The sequence below is a fragment of the Ammodytes marinus genome (genome assembly GCF_949987685.1).
Source record: "Ammodytes marinus genome assembly, chromosome: 7".
NCBI classification, from domain to species: Eukaryota; Metazoa; Chordata; class Actinopteri; order Uranoscopiformes; family Ammodytidae; genus Ammodytes; species Ammodytes marinus.
The window spans coordinates 21,174,278-21,191,222 of record NC_137211.1 but is presented as its reverse complement, the minus strand read 5'-3'; the positions used below and the strand labels follow the sequence as shown (position 1 = coordinate 21,191,222).

The window sequence follows — 16,945 nt, the reverse complement described above, 5'->3', positions numbered from 1 at the left end:
TACATCTGTTGCTATCTTAATCCTCTATAATATGACGTCACTGGGAATGGCAAGAGGATGTAGAAGCCGTGCAGGGTTTTTTAGAACATTTATGTTTTGGATTTTGTGAGGAAGATGTGTGTGTTTTTGACATCATATCCGGACACTGCGTTGGTATGCTTGGCTTCTCTTTTGATCAGGTGATAGTTTCCGGAGGAGACAGATCACCTTGTGTGTCTGTAGTCTTAACCTTGCCGTGGCAGTCTGCGGAGTTGCTGCTAATCTCTCCTTTAGTCCATGAAGTAGGTCATGTGGGACGGCCTGCCAGCATGCCACACGGGACGGGGCAAAAAAAGATAAAAACAGTCTCTCTTGGTATAAAACATGCATATTCATATTATAGTTTAATTGTAATTTTATTCATATCAAGTGTTCTTTTGACTTAGCCATGCATGGGTGCATCCTTTTTCATCTGAGCTGCTCCGGGAGTGATTCGATTCAGTAAGTGGATACAGAGAATTGGACTGATAAAGCATGACATGTCATACCCAAAACTAGATAATTCAGTAATTGAATGTCTGGTCAGGGAAGATTGTAGACATTGTTGTTTTAAAGACACAGTAAATACGCTGTAATAGGCTATATTTATATTACATAAAGCAGTCCAGGCTCCTCCTGCCGCTATAGTGTCAAACTTTGCAAACTACCCATCTCTGAGATCTCTGCTTTGTTTTAGTAAGAGTGACAACACGGCAGGCTCGGCTGCCGGCTGTGTAATCCTCTGATCTGCTGGATATGTCACAGCAAGTTTCTGTTGTTCTCAAGCCGACAAGCAACAGACAAGCGTGCTTCCCTGATCCCGGCACGGCTTGGAAAGCGTTGCGTCTTATTTCGGACCACTAGCGGGTACACAGAAGAGGAATTTTCCTACTTTTTGTTGTTTTTTCCCGTGGAGGAGGCAGCTCGGCTTCATGTACCAGGAACTTAAAGCCGAGGAGTTTTCATCAGTGGCTCATTGTGGCCCCCTTCAGGACCATATGTATGTACCTCTTTGTTTCACTTTGTTGTTTTGTATATTGTTAAAAGTTTGATTTACCTTAGAGAAAGATCACTTATCCTCATGAGGCATAGTTTGATTTTGAACATCATTTTTTTTTTCTGTTTTTACGCAAAGTTAGTATTTTGAGGCTTCCGTTTTGATTCTTAAAATGTTGATGCTTTTCCTTTCTCTGAAACTGTGGTTTAGAGCCGCTGTGCTATTTAGAGAGTGTCTCCATCCCCAAATCTCTTTGATGAGACAATGTTCACTGATGTCGGTGCTGGCACTAGTGCAAGAAATATCATTACAAAGGCTCAGTCAGGAGGGCAGTGCATAAAAATGGAAATTAATGACAGGCTATACTCTATCAATAATCTGGGGGGGGAATTAAATTAAAAGCAAATGTCTATCAGTGCCAAAGTGGAGGAGGGGCTATCTAATGGCTCTGTTGCTCTGACTGAAGCAGACAGGAGGCTGAGTGTGTAGCCTTTAGGGAGCAGGTGAATGAATGTGTAGACAGACAACAGCACATTGTATATTCAGCAACGTAAAAAAAAACACTTTATACAACAATGCATTTCTATTTCAGGAGTGGGGGGGAATGACCCCATTTTTGTTCTGTGTGCAGGATTTTGCAGACCTCCTCTAACCCTCCTAAACTTTCCAATCCACATTTGTATAATCGCACTAACCATTTTTGCACATTGTGCCCTTGGATGATTCAGAGCCCAATGTCATGCTTTGGAGGGTTGGCTCTGTCTCTGTCTCTCCCCCGTAAACTACTTTTTGCTAATTGTCTTCACAAGCGAGTCGGAGATAAGAAAACATCATTATTTAGTTATTCTAATGTGTTCGCTTCAGCGTTGTCAGGCATATGCCGTCTGTGGCCTTTTTAAACTGTATAGGAGTCATTGTTAGCTATTTGTGTGCAGCGATCTTGACAGGCAGCTCTCTCTGGGTGTTGATACAGAGTTCTGTGTAATTACCTCTTCAATCCCTATCTCGCCCCTGCTCCCACGGGATCAGCGTGCGGGCGCCTACAGGGATAGGCGGGAGAGAAGAAGAAGATGTCAATAATCCATCCTGTCCCACCCGCTGACATGTCATATATATTTCCTAGGAGGGCGCATAGATAATGAGTCCCTGCCTGGCGCCGCCTCAGCTGGAGAGATACCGTGTGTCCTGAGGGGAGGAGAAGAGTTACACACATGTCAGATGCCATCAGGAGATCTGCTATCAGATCTTTAATTAGACACAGAGACCTCTCATTTCGTTTAACTGAGTTGAAGCCCCAACTTTTGTTTGGCAAGTTAATTTTCGCGTTATTTTGGTGACCAGACGTGCAAACTGATCCTCGGTGCAGCATGGCACAAAAGGGAAAAAAAAGGCTGGACTGATTGAATACATTATACAAGCATCACCAGGGAGAGTCGGAGCGAGCACTAATGAAGGCCAATCAAATCAGGCCCTTCTCAGCCCCTTTTAAAAGCACCAGACCGTTTCCTAATGAGCTGAGAAGTGAGAGGCGAAATCAGAGCAGAAGGAAAACGTAAAAAAAACGATAACCAAAACAATTGCTAAATCAATTAATCAATTGGTGGTTCCAGATTCTAGCAAAATTGTGATTGTGGCATTTTTCACAATTTTCTGACATTTTTTAGACCAAGTGATGAATTGATTTATTAAGAGAATAATATTTCAATTATTCGATAATGAAATAATTGTTAATTGCAGCCCTGAACTCAATTTTATATACAGTTGTAAATTATATATGGGTTTTTTAATCCATATATCTGCCTTTGCCATCCAAAGTCATGACATTTGCTTTTTGCTCAGCTTTTATAAAAATAATAAGAAATTTTAGGAAAGATAGTCAGTTGGAGGCAGGTGGAAATATCAATGCCAAACAAAGGAGTTTGCCTAGAAAAATGGCCTTACAGCTGCTTGCTGGCTATATTTGCTAACACAAGATCGGTGGCCATCCTTTGTGATCTGGGAACACACTGTACAGTAAACAACACACTTTATGCTACAGAAAGAAAAGGTCAGGCTGAAGATGCCTCATGCTCTCTAATGTTTGTGTGTCCAGTCCTGTGTTTCTGTGTGTCTACATGTGGGAATTGGCTGTGTGTGTGTGTGTGTGTGTGTTTGCGTGCATGCTTTGTGTCATCCTGCATGTGTCATTGTGGCTGGGAGAGCTGCTCCCAGGACAGCAGTGCATTAATCATGGGTTTTATAGGGTAGCCGGGTGTGACTCCCTTCTGCCGACCCCACACTGACATCACATGTGGTCCTGCAGGACAAGGACACGGATTCATCCTTAGTTTTGGGCTTAGTGTGATTTAGTCTTGGGAACTAAAGGAATTACTTACTACAAGGTCAAAACGGGCGCCTTGAAGTTCAATTTGCTAATTAAAATGATTCCACCAGATTTGACTTAATGAGTAATATAAAAACATGATATTTTTCTCACTACATGCCTGCACATGTATTTAATGGTTATGAGATTGTTCACAGCAGAGAAAAACACTGAGACAATTCTGGACTCTGATGGGATGTTTTTCCTTCTGTGGTTGGCCCACTGCTCTCTCCAAGGCCAAGGTCAATGTGAATCAATTATGATGACAGACCATTGCTCAACCGAGTGGTACATCTTTGCGATGGGTTATAGAATGACTTAAAGACTTTCACTGTTACTGATTAATATTTGATTCTGTTATTATCGATCTGTTCATTATGAAGAGACCTCTGTCATTGTTGTGTTCTTCATACCAAATGGCAAAGTGTGGTTTGGTTTATGGATGCCATGTTGTCAAGGGAACAACTTTTTAAGGTATTATACAACCAGAAAAGATCCATTAGGGTCGTTACCTTCTGTCCCACTGTATCTATATCATTTGTCAAACTAATGAGATGCCTGGGCTATTTATAGTTTGCTGAATTGTTGTTTGGTTTAAACATCAAACTCTGGATTCATGACTCACCCCCCAATGAGTGAAAAGGGCCTTGATTAATTGACTTATCATCCACGTTAGAGCAGGCAGTATTTCTATCTTCATGGCTGTGATGTATGACATGGTGGTTCCTGTCCTCTCCCTCTCTCCCAGGTACAACCAGACCGCCCAGGGATGGGGAAATCTCAGGGGTAGACTACAACTTTGTTTCTATTGAGGAGTTCTTCTCTGTGGAGGAGTCGGGAGCGCTGCTTGAGAGTGGAAAGTTCAAAGGTGAGGAACTAGTTGAACCTTTTTAGCCAACTGTCCCGGTCAACCGGATTATCGTCAAAGACTACATGGTGATTGATCATGCGAAAATGATGTAACACTAGAAAAATTACAAAAACATGTAATCATTTAACTGGATTAAAGTTAAATGCACATAGGTGAAATTATACATTGTTACAATAATATCATGGTAGGATACTGTTATGGTCATTTGAAATGTATATAATTGAGGTGCTATTACAATGCTTGTGCTGGGAATGTGCTGCATGTTAAAGAGGTAGATTGACATTGTGGAAAATAAAAACCTTCATTTCAAAAAGGACGACAAGAACACTCTGGGAAGGTGTTATGTGTTATAAGGTGCTGGTAGGTAGATTTTGTTACTTGTGGATACACCAAAGCAAACTGTTCCAATCTTTCTTTTCGTGCAAAGCTAAGCTACCTGGCTACTGACTATAGCAGCATAATTACCGCCCACACATGAGAATGGTATCAATCTTCTCATTTAACTGGCAAGAGAAAGCCTATTTCCAAAATGTCAAAGCCATTTTTTACTTTTTCACATACTCATTGTCTTCCTAGCCAATAAAGAACATTTATTGACAGTTTTTTTGTAGTGATGAATGAGGAAGTCTCTAACTGGACAGTCAGCTTGAGCGCCATCTCTTTATGCATATCAATGCCTTCAGGTGTTGCTCAGCTCGTATCTACCACACGCAGACTCCACCCCCCTTGAAGGTTCAGAGTGCTACCTCTGATTAAAAACCCTCCATACATTAACATCCATAATTTATAAGAGTTTAATGGGACCAATAAATGTCATCCTCACTTGCCTTACATGTGACATTGACGTACACGTCGTTCCAGCAAAGCAATCAGGGGTATCAGCAGCTTTGTGCGCCTGCAGGAAAACCGCGGTAAATGGTGGCGGCTGGTGACCTTGTTGCTGAGTTCAGTAATCTAATGTTTCCCCTCAACCCATTTGGATCTCCAGGAACTGAATGTGGGGGGGTGGAGGTAATTCAATTTCTACTTTAGCAGCTGAAGCAGATGGCTGATGATTTCCGGGGATACACAATATACATACGTACATACAGACATGTAGCATGTGCTGCTGTATAGTGTGAGAATAATGAGATCTCTGGCAACTCTGCCACTGAATAATCTGAATATAAAATATTTTATTTACTTCACAACCTGGTATCAGACCTCATAACAAGGAAAGATAATGGGCTGTTACTGACCAGATTTTTAGATTTATGTCAATAAACTTAAATTTCCCTATCAGTTATCTTGTGAAAATGTACAGTTCAATCAGTGTATTTAATGTTACACATTAGTTATGTCCATCGTGATTCCAGTTCTCAATGCAGAACCGCCTTTTCTCCTGTCCTTCTCTGCCTCAGGTAATTACTACGGCACACCCCGGCCCGTTCACATTAGTGCAGACAGCCCCCCCATCACCTACCAGGAACACCGCAACCTGCTCAGAAACTTCCGCACACGCAGCAAATCGCTTAGCAACCTGGAGAAGGCTGGAGAGAACGGCGAGAATAGTGAGGAAGACTCAGGCCTGTCCGGTATGTATCATCAACCCTGGTCCGTATGATCGTGCCTGGTTCTTAATAGTACATTTTTTTTTTGTAGTTTTGAAGATGTACCTATAGTAGAAACTGTATCTGTGAAGGCATGCAGAGCAGCCAGCAGCTAAACACTGCATTGTCCCCTCTATCTATAGCTCTAGTCTCAGATACCCAGATGTATCAATCATTAGCGCGATTAGTATGCTCTGAATTCTCAGTGGGGCTGTGGCCTCATCGATTTCTGGATCAACTCCAAAGGAAGGTCGGGCTGCCTTAGGTCGAGGAGACTAGGGGGTAAGCAGATAGGCGTACATGCACAAGGCAAGGTGAGGGAAAAAACTGTGGAAGGTATGTGACAAGTATGCAGAAAGTGTTAGACTGGAAAATAGCTGACACATGATCGTTATAGATTTTTACTATTATAAGACACACAAAAAAAAATCTATTTTACTGTAGAACTGATGGATGACTCATTGTACCGCTTGTGGGTTATTATGTTAAACAAAATGTTTAAAAGGCGTAACCCATTAATCACCAGTGTCGGAAAACTATTCAGATTCTGCCAACACTTTACATTATTAAAGGTTAGTTATTGCATAGTTAATTCTTATTAAGCATTCACTAACTGTTAATGCTTAGTTATTAATGGTAAGTTATCAATGGCAAGTTAATGCTTGTTTAAGAAATGCCAATCTAGTGGTCATGTTCTGCTATAAAAATGTGGTATCCATTTTGTCTTATTTTTGCCATTTTGTGTAATCCTAATTGATTTAGCCGTTTTTGGCATCGAACAGAAATTTGAATGAAACCATCAATAATGTCTAGAGAGGAAATGTCTCTGAAACACATTTTTAAAAGGTTATATTCTAATCTAAAAAGTATGCAAGAACTACAGCAGTCAAATACATTTAGAGGAGATGAGAGTACATTCTTTTTTTAAATGGCATTGCCTTAAGCGGAAATAGTTTAGGAATAATACCTCAAAACTGTTCTTGCCTGCCACTGTTTATCAGGTCATCCCAGCCAATACAATCATGAAGGAAGTGTTGTAGGGCTATAGAAGTGATGTCAACTTGAAACTAGAACACCAGAGCTGAACAGAAGGCGAGTATGAGATTAGATGGTAAAGGTAGCAAGGCAGTGACACAGGGTGGAGCTGGAGGCAGGTACAGAGGCCTGTAGTGTAAGGGGAAGGTGGAGGCAGGGAGCCAGAATGGTGCAGGAGATAACAGTGAGGCGTGGGAGGGGAGAAACGCAGGCGGGCACAAATCCAGATAGCTAAGAGACGTGCTCCACTCCACACACAGGCAGGTACAGGGCAGCAGGCAGCCTGGACTGGGGGGAAAGCTGAGTTTAGGATTCAGGCAGGATGTAGCTTGAGAGAGCCATCCAACATACTGACTTCTGCTGAGTCATCTTCTGGTGTGTGTGCTACTGTGTGGGTGGATTTGTCGTGTGCAGCAGGACTCAGGACACCCCCGTGTTATGTCCGACATCTCTCTCAGATCGATGCTGGAGCTCACAGCTGAAGGACAGCAGCAAGGACAACTAGGCAAAAAAAATATGCTTATTTTTTTTTCACTGGTACTGTGGCATGCATGGTCACACACACTCCCTCCAGGAAAAAGCTGGCCCATGATGCTGACCTCAGGTCTTTTTGCCTGACAGCCTGCCATGGAAATGCCAGCATTAGTTCGTGACAGATTGCAGGAGAAACTTTTTTCACCTACTGCGCCTGTTAAATAATATATCACGGTTCAAATGTTGTACTTCAACTCGCTCTCTCTCTCTTTCCTGTCACTTTAATTACAGGAGGCTCTGCAGGTATCAGCAGCAGTGGACACCCTATCCACCGTTCCCCCGGTCGGCCCCGGGCGTCCAGCAGCGGCGGGGAGGGGCGTGTCATAGAGAATGGGATGCTCGGTGGCAGAAGTGGTGCCCGGGTGAGAGACGTGATGCCGGATCGCTGGGAGCTGGCCTTCAGTGACCCGGGAGAGTCTCACTACATAGAGTGAGTATCTACAGAGTTCTGCACAAATCTCGCTAAAGGAATAGCTTCAACATTTTGATTATTGAGCTTATCATGCAGAGAGATATGAGAAGATTGATATAGCTCTTTTATCTGTTCACTAAATATACAGTTGACCTTACCTTACCTTACCTTACCTTATCTTATCTTATCTTATCTTATCTTGCCTTGCCTTGCCTTGCATTGCCTTAGCTTTGCTTAGCTTAGCTTTACTTAGCTTAATTTACCTTAACCGGAGCCGATGTATCCAGTTCCTATGTAATTTTCTATAGTGCTAAGATTAAATCCAGAGTTACTCCAAACGCCAACAAGTTCCCACTACTGTGCCTAACCATAACCTCACTGTCACTGCCAACCATGGACATCACAAGGAAAAAGACACTATTACACTATTTGAGGGGCAAACAGTCTTCGACACAATAGAAGCAACTTTGCATTTTGGCTCTTGTTACCTTTGAGGAGAGGCAGACTATCAGTTTACCTTGTTTACATGTTTATGCTAAACTAAGCTCACTGTCCCCTCCTGTCTGTAATTTCATTTTCAACGAACAGATATGGAAGTTGTATCAACCCTCTCATCTAACTCGCTCAGCAAGAAAGTAAATGTGCAGGTTTGTCAAAATGTCGAACCATTCCATTAAACATTATCTGAATACAGTAAAGCTGATCTACAAAGTTGTAATGCGTATCAATGGCTAGCATTTCTGTTTCTGAGTGTATTAAATTCCAATGATGTCATATTATATCCATAACTACTATGTTTCTAAAGAGGGAGGCTTTTTTCTTTTGCTTTGTCTCTCCCAAGTCGCAACCCAAGGAGGACCAGCTGGCAGAGTCCTCGAGCCTCAAGCAGGGAGTCCGTCTACAAAAACGAGTGTGAGCCTCTTTGTGTCTTTTCTTCTTTCCCAATCTCTCCCTCTGTGAATGTAATTATCGCAACACTTGTGACACATTTAACAGCCTCAATGAAGCGATATATATTTGTAAAGAACGGAAGTAGCAGACCGAACCAGCTTGTTAGAGTCAAATGAGATGGAATGAGCTTCTAGCTGAACAGAGTCATGTACGTGATTGAGGCCTAAAGCTGGGAGCCGCTGGCATAGAGCAAGACTCGCTGCAGGGGGCTGGCAGGGGTCGAGGAGAGGCATGTGACTGGCAACTTAATTTCATAATTTGGTCACTCATTCGCTGTTAAAAGAAAAAGGGGTGTGGTCTAGTGTTAGACGTCTGTCTTACATGGCTGATTGCAAAGTGTATCAATGCCATCTGTTGTAGTGCCATGATCCCGGCTCGTCTCAGTAGAGTGCAGTACACTTCTCTCGCCAGCAGACAGCGGTATAATCTCCATTACGACCAGAATGACCTGCATGTGATGTGTGGGGAGGAGGATTACTGTGAAATCTGGTAAAAGTAGAATCCAAACTGACAATGTGTGCAACTTGAAATAATGCCCCACACTTATTAAAATCTGTACTGACATTTATTCACAGATTTCGTGATGTAATATAAGAGAAAACGGTAAATAAAAAAAAGATCCAGATTACTCTGAGTTGGGTCAATCTAATGGATTATGTGGCCGATTTTAAGGAGGCAGCCTATGATGGATTCTGCTTTTAATGCAATCTTTCGACCCAATGCTATGAGTTTATGTGCATGTTTATCTATTTATAAGTGTTTTTAAAAGCCATCTGGCGATTGGTTTTTCTCTCTCTCTCTTTTGTGCCTCACTCCTAAAACCCGTCATTTATAACCATTCGGTCATATACCCACACCGGACTGAAACTGTTATCACTCCTCTCTTTCTCTGATATCACTCAGGTGTTTGTTTGTTTTTGTTTTTTAAGCTATGCCACCTTGAATATTTTTTAAACTTTTCCCTGGAGGTAAGCAGGTAAGCATTATTCTTAACTCACACCCTCTCCCGCTCTGTCTTTGTATATGTTGGTGACTACCAGGGTTCACAGACCAGCCTGGGGAGCTAAGGGGTTTCCCTGTGCACACACTGTTGACCAAAGGCTCCAGAGGCTTCGGTTTCAATATTGTCGGGGGTAGCAGGCCAGGAGAGTTTCTCCAGGTCTACAGCGTGACTTCAAGTGGACCCTCAGCACTCAAGACAGGTACATTTGCAATGAAACCGGGGCAAATATTACTGCATAAGTGAGCTACATAAAATATAGATATGTGAAATTTGATCAACTGTACAGAGGAATGGGCAAATTCTTCTAAGAAAATACTTACTGGTATGATTAACAATAGTACAAGTTGTGCCATTGCTGTGGACTTTAAGCTTTAACTACGGTTGCTAAGATCTTACACAACAGAAAATATTTTAATCAGTTTTCTTCTTGTCCTCTGTCTCCAGTCTTTGGGATTACACAGCGAGTTTTTCAGATCTCCGACAGCAAATGTATATTACAATCGTTCCTTAATCCTCAGGGCTAGCACACCATAATCGAGCTATAATAACACATGCATATGCAGCGGTTCACATCCCCTTCATAAACGCTCACTCACGCACCCGCACACAAATCCCATACGGGCAGATATTACCACTCTAGGAAGCGGCACAGCTCAGGTTATCTCTGCAGGGACTGATCTAGTTCATATCTTTTAATAGGCTGGTTTAAAGGGATTAGTTGGATGGATTAGTCGTCACCCACTGAAAACACACAGCGTATCATTTGCAAACGACACTTATCTGCACAATCAAACATATGAAAAAAAAAGAAAAAAAAAAGATTAAAGCAATGAAGAATTAAAAAATGATGGTCACAGCTACCTACATATACCAAATGTGCTAAAATGATATCTGTTTGTTTTTCTTTTGTGCTTTATTAGCGGACCTCCTGGTGTACATCAATGACGTTTGCGTGTTGGGAGTGTCTCACAAAGAGGTGGTAGAGATGCTCAAGTCGGTGTCTTCGGGCCACAGTGTTGATGTTGAGGTTAGAAGAGGCTATCCCATGCTCTACAACCACGACGGCATTCCCAAACAACCGCCGCCAAGGTCACTGGATGGCGGCGACCCCCTCCTAGTGCCCACCACCACCCAGCCTCAGCCTCTCCACCAACTACCTCGCCTCCCTACACCCACCCCCCAGAGCCAGTACTTTACCTTCAACGGTGTCCACGCTGACGGTAGCTACATGGAACCCGGGGTCACACTAGACACTAACGGAAATGCCACGCCTTTCGCTACCAGGCAGCCGCCCGCGTACAGGCGCTCCAGTATGAGCTACGCAGTGTCCAACTCCCCTTCCCCCGTGCGTCCTCAACGCTCCCATAGAAGTTTAGCCCGGCTGCAGTCCATGGACCCAACGCTCGCCAGCCAGAGTGACAGTGAAGTTGTTTCCGCCATTGGCTCACACAGGTACACACAATGGAGATTCCTGCAGAGATTGTTACTTTTGAAGTGCATTCATTTGATTTTGTCCCCTTTTAAACATTTCTTTAATTAAATCAATTTGCGGTTGAATGGAGTTGTTTTTGAATGAATGTACAATTTGAAAGTTTACCTCTTGATTTCAGATTCTGTTTTCCTAAATGGGATTGATCTTTCAGTAGGCCCCGAAAGGAGCTTTGAGACTAAATTATATTCTATCCAAATGACATTTTTTGGGATTATTGAGTGTTGGGATTTCACTAGTTACATTTTGTTCACGTAATATGAGAAAATGCATCATGTACAGTTATCTTGCACAGGCTACAGAAAAAGGTCTGAAATGGCAACATTTTATCACAAAAAAATATTCAGCGACTATTTTATTAGTTGAGTAATTGTTTTTGCGGGAAAATTTGAGATGTTTCCAGATTCTCAAATGTAAAGATTTGTTCATTTTTTTGTCATATGTGATCATATATCAATGAAATGTCTGTGGGCTTTGGTTTTACTTTGCCACTTGTAATGAACATTTCTAACCATAATTTGACATAATTTTATAGATTTTTGACCGAAAAAGTAATTGGCCAATTAATTGATAATGAAAATCACTAGTTGCATCCCTAAACATTTCAGTACCAGAATATGTGTCAAAACAACTGACTGTATTAACTCCTCTCATTCTTTTTCATCAGGGCATCAATGGTCCGTAATCACAACAACAACTCTCTCTCCACACCTCCTCCTCATGCTCTGCGTTACGGCACATACAAGTCTTCTGAGAGCGACCTGTCCAGCTGCACTCTGTCTGGGTCCCGACTGCCCCTGCCTCAGTCACCCAGGAGGCCCATGTCTTCACCCGGAGGCCCCCGCAGCGCTCACGCACGCCTTTTCAGACCACAGACCTCACACCTCAGACCTCCAACCGACCCAGACAGCCTCCACCATCACCACCACAACAACCACCACCAAGTCTTTAATGGTTACCAGAGCAAAACCAGTCCCAATGCGAGTCCCAGCAGTATGTCCTCCCCCGGGGCTATGAGTATGGGCAGTGGAGTTGGCAGTTTGAGCGGAGGGGAGCTGGTGCCAGTGGCCTTGGCCCAGATCGAAGGAGACAGAGGACTTGGCTTCAGTGTGACAGCTGGCGGGCCAGGAGGCTCCATGACTATAGTGAAACGAGTCTGGGACAGGACGCAGTGCCACTCCCTACAGCCAGGGGATGCTGTTATCAAGATCAACGGAGCAGATGTCCAGAGTCTCAGCCTTGCACAGGTAGAACTAAACTCAATTCATAGTTGATGAGTCAAACCAGTGGTTCCAAACCTTAATACACAGCCAGTAGACATTGATGCAAATTTCTGCTTGCCATTCTCTTGTTACAGGGTGCATGAAGTGTAATCAATTTAATCAAAAGCTGATTTTTACTTTTCAGACGGTTCATTTGAAAAATCCTTAGTGGCCTAAAGAAAAACAACTGTACGTGATTACACAGATAGAAAAGAAAATAAGAGAGTCCGAAAAAATTATCATAATTTTGAGTAAAATCATTTAGTTTTTTCTTCTATTCTCAAAGAAATTCCCTTCCTACTCCACTGGGTTAAAGCATGCTAAATCACCAGAGTGATATTTAATCCAGTTTGAGAGACGAACATTGCCTTAAAAGGTGTCAAAATCTAACTACATTTTTGTTCACAGGTACAAACAATTCTCCTGGAACACACCAAACAGGCAGAAGTCATCTTGTTGGTTTACAGAGGAGGTAGATGACTCACCGTCGTTGTGATTTTTTTTTTTGTAACTAGCGAACAAATGTCATTCACTCGGTGCTATATTCATCTCACAGTAATTATCTCTCTCGTTATCAGGCATCTATCATTCCACCGTGTCCCCGGGCTCCATCCGGAGACTGCCTCCACCTCTCCTCCGGCCCCCACCTCCACCTGTCGGTTCAGAGAACTCCTCTGTTCTCCCAGACATGCTGCCTTTGCCCCGTAGGTCCACTAGCACCCCTCCCTCCCCGGCCCTGAAGCGCTCCTCGCTCATCCAGAGCACCAGCTTCTTGGAGTCCATCCCGGTGACCCTGACCATGGAGCCCAAAGACTGGATCAACACGGGCCTGGAGGAGGAGGCGGGCCCTGTCACCACGGTGCCCACGTCAGGTCTGGTGGAGAGGCAGAGCGGCGAGAGAACGCGGCCGCTCCGAGGGTTCGACGTGGAGCTGAGGAGGAAGCCGGGCGAGGGCTTTGGGTTCGTCATCGCCTCTCAGGATGTGGAGAATGGCAAAGGTGAGGGCCCAACTACACAGTGACAAATGATATTGTGCAACATGTGATCAGCATTAGTGTTTTAGGGGCACCCGGCTAGAGTACTTTAAAGGTGCACTATGCAGTTTCAGGGGAGGGGATTTGTTTGCATTTGCAGAGCCTGCAGTTAGTTTACACTATATATTTTCTCTACATGTTATTCTTAATTTTGAATAATTCTATCATCGTTAATAATTTATTTTTTATTTTTAGGCACATGGAACCAAACGTAAGACTAGAATATGTTTGTAATCAAAACTATGGACCCTGCTGCTGTAAACAACAACAGTTAAACAGTAACTTTGCAGGTATCTTTCCAATTTCAAACTGTGTTCCAGGGATCCAATTTTCCGGAAAGTTAGTCCATTCAGCTATGATAATATAGCTTAGAGAATGTTTACTTTTCTGACACCCAAAGTTGTCAAAAGTGCACCTTTTAAGGCAAAAGTCTTTGTTGCAGCAGACCCTAACCCCCAGTAAATGGCCGTTTACTGCATATCTTCCCCCTCTATCTCCCCATATCATTAAAACTATCCCATGAAGGTGAAAACACCAAGAGACATCTTAAGAAAAAATTATAAAAGTTTTAAAAATATAGCACATGTATTGGTTTCAGGTACTGTATATTTGTTCTCCTAATGATCGGAAGTATATCAAAAAAATTGTAAATGTAAAATACCAAATTGTACAACCACAGTTGGACAGTCAGCTTTCTCCCTAAAGGGCTGTCAACTCTACACACTACCCACAGACTGTCTTCCGTACTGCCTCATTCTTAAGAGTAAAAAAATAGGATTTAGAAGGGAATTGAAAAAAGCTGTTTTGAGCAAAGAAATCAGGTTAAATTCAGTCAACCAGTGTTTGTAAAGCTGCAGAGTGCCTTATTTTGAATTCTTAGTTTAAACTTGTATATAGGGACAGCTCTTAATGATGATCTCTGAATGTATACTTGTAGTGTGTATGTATGGTGCATGCAAATGTATTCTGTATGCTTACAATATGAACCTTTAGGCATCTAATGTGGGTAAGCGGGTGTGTGTATGCACACGGTATGATGTAGGCTATGATTTGAGTTTCTTCTTTTTTATGAGAAAAATGTAATTGCTTGTTTCAGATTTTTTTTTGTGTATGTGATTCCTATTTTGGGAAAACTGTATAGGAATTGTTTTGCTTTTTAGGGACCCCAGGAAGAATAGTTGTCACAATGGTGACAACTAATGGGGATCCAACAAACAATAAACAATAAACAAACAGAACACACTACCCACTGAAATGGTAGTGTTGTTCCCAACAAAGGTTAAGAGCTGGCTAAAAGCAAAACAAAAGCTGTACCCATTTTTAGCATATTGTATCTTGATGGAGGTCTCATTTATCATGTAATGTGATTTGTTTGATATAGTACAGTACGTGTGCTGTGGTATGTGTATTTATTTCAATTGTATTCTGTATTGTTTATTATGGCTTGAGTGTGCTTATCATTGAAAGGCTAGTGTGTTAAATAAGTTGCCCAACTAGGGACAAGAGTTGAAAGTAGCTTATGCTATAAACTCTCTGTGTATTGGAACTACTGTATGTGAAGCTGCATCATCCCCATTACAAACAATTATAATAACGCAGGAATAGTTGAACATATCTGGCCAAGTAAAACCTTTTGGTTACCTACCAAGGGAAACAGATTTCAGTTGGATGCCCTTGTGAACAGACCATTAGCACCATTAGATAATTACACATCAAAAAAGTGGTCACCATGGCCACATGCCAGCACATGAGTCATGATGCATCATCAAAAAAAGTCACTACTCCCTGTAAAAAAGATTGTCCAGCACTTAAACCCCCCATAAAACTACAACGTGTCATTTTAAGGCTTCCACTTTTTAATAAAATGAATAAGAAATAATTTGTTAATTAATGAGGTTTAGATGTGCCAGTAGGCAGATGTAGTTAATTAAGAACTGAGCAAGGCTAGCACCAATTTTGGCCTCATGCTAAGCTTAGTTAACCGACAAATAATTTTTTAGACTTTCATTTTTGTACAGATTCAGCAATCAGATAAACTGTGTTAATATAATGATGAGCTTTAGAGGTGCTGGCAGGTTCTACATTCAGAAAAAGTCAGGCTAGATGTGTTTTCCCCCCTGTGTCCTGGTCTGTAAGCTAACCACCCCCTGGCTAATAGAATCTTTCTTCTCAGTTTAAAGGTTGCATATAAAGCTCTTTTTCAGGTTCAAAATATTAATTTGCAACTGTTTTCATGGTGTTGTTTCCAAAAAAGCCTTGACATTTCTTACAGTGCCAAAACTAATCTTTTCAGCCTCCATCTGAAATGCTTTGCTTTAAGCCCTGCCTTCCAAAAAGCCCTGAATCTAACTGCTGGTTTGAATCCAACTGCCAGTTAGATTCAGCAGGGTGTGCTTATCACAGGTGGAGGTATAGTGCTAAGTTAGGTTGGTAATGAGGGGGCTTGGCTTCTGACGTCATAAGGGGAGAAATCTGACTGGGGTTTTGGAATACAGGATTTCAGAAAGGTGGAGGAGGTGAAAAAGGGTTGTTTTTTGCATAATATGTGACCTTTAAATAGAATAATTGTATTTCCCCAAAATGTCAGAATAACTTTTTTTCAGGTTATTCACAGTGTTAAACAAATAGCGCTGCTCTTTTTAATTAAATTTATCATATCAGGTGTATCCTTCTAAGTTTCACGTCCCCGGTACCTCATTTTGCGTTCCTCTATCCACTCTGACCTGACAGATTGTGAGGCTTGTTTATGTTTTTGTCCGGGAGGCGAAACACATCCTACCCTTATTAGCTTTTTAGTGCAGCGCTTATGACTATCCGTTTTAACTGCAGCATCCCCGTGATGTATTGCCCCGCTCGCCCCCCCTTTCTTTGTCTTGCTTTGGCTGCCCTCTGTTCCAGTTTGATGCAGTTCAATTTGCTTTATGGGCCGAGCGAACACGGGCGCTCATGTTGTCATGGTGAGATTAAGGTTGTAGGTGCACCTGTCTCTGCGGTACACACATACAATCATGTCCTCACTCCCTCAAACCTCTATCTTCACTGTGTCCTCATCCACCCCCCATTCCTCCAATTCACTCCTGTCATGTCACAGTCCCCTCTGTCTGTCCACATCTGCCTTTATCCTCAATCATTTACTCTCTCTTTCTCTCCCTCACAAGATCCCACCCACTCTCTCTCTCTCTCCCTCTCTCACACCCCTTTAGTCTGCAGTAAAAGCGTCCACTATGGTTTCCCAAGAGATTAAAACTCTCCCTCTCTCTCTCTCTACTCTCTCTATCTCTATCTCTCCCTCCCTCCACCTCCCACCTACCTCCTGCTCTCTCCATTGCGATGTGAATGCTTAAGAGAAATGCTGCGCTCAACATTTCCCTCGTAGATGGAAGCAACA

General features: G+C 42.4%; 1 protein-coding gene across 1 annotated transcript in view; it reads left to right on the top strand.

Moving 5' to 3' along the window:
* The window catches only part of magixb (MAGI family member, X-linked b), a gene marked incomplete at both ends in the record, with an annotated part of 43,049 nt that overhangs the window by 15,133 nt on the left and 10,971 nt on the right, over positions 1–16,945 (top strand). The window contains 9 exons of the mRNA XM_080030726.1: positions 4,126–4,245; positions 5,649–5,822; positions 7,638–7,836; positions 8,660–8,730; positions 9,810–9,971; positions 10,693–11,224; positions 11,929–12,508; positions 12,932–12,995; positions 13,102–13,521. Of these exons, the coding sequence (XP_079886852.1) occupies positions 4,126–4,245; positions 5,649–5,822; positions 7,638–7,836; positions 8,660–8,730; positions 9,810–9,971; positions 10,693–11,224; positions 11,929–12,508; positions 12,932–12,995; positions 13,102–13,521 (2,322 nt within the window). The remainder of the gene's footprint in view (positions 1–4,125; positions 4,246–5,648; positions 5,823–7,637; positions 7,837–8,659; positions 8,731–9,809; positions 9,972–10,692; positions 11,225–11,928; positions 12,509–12,931; positions 12,996–13,101; positions 13,522–16,945) is intronic.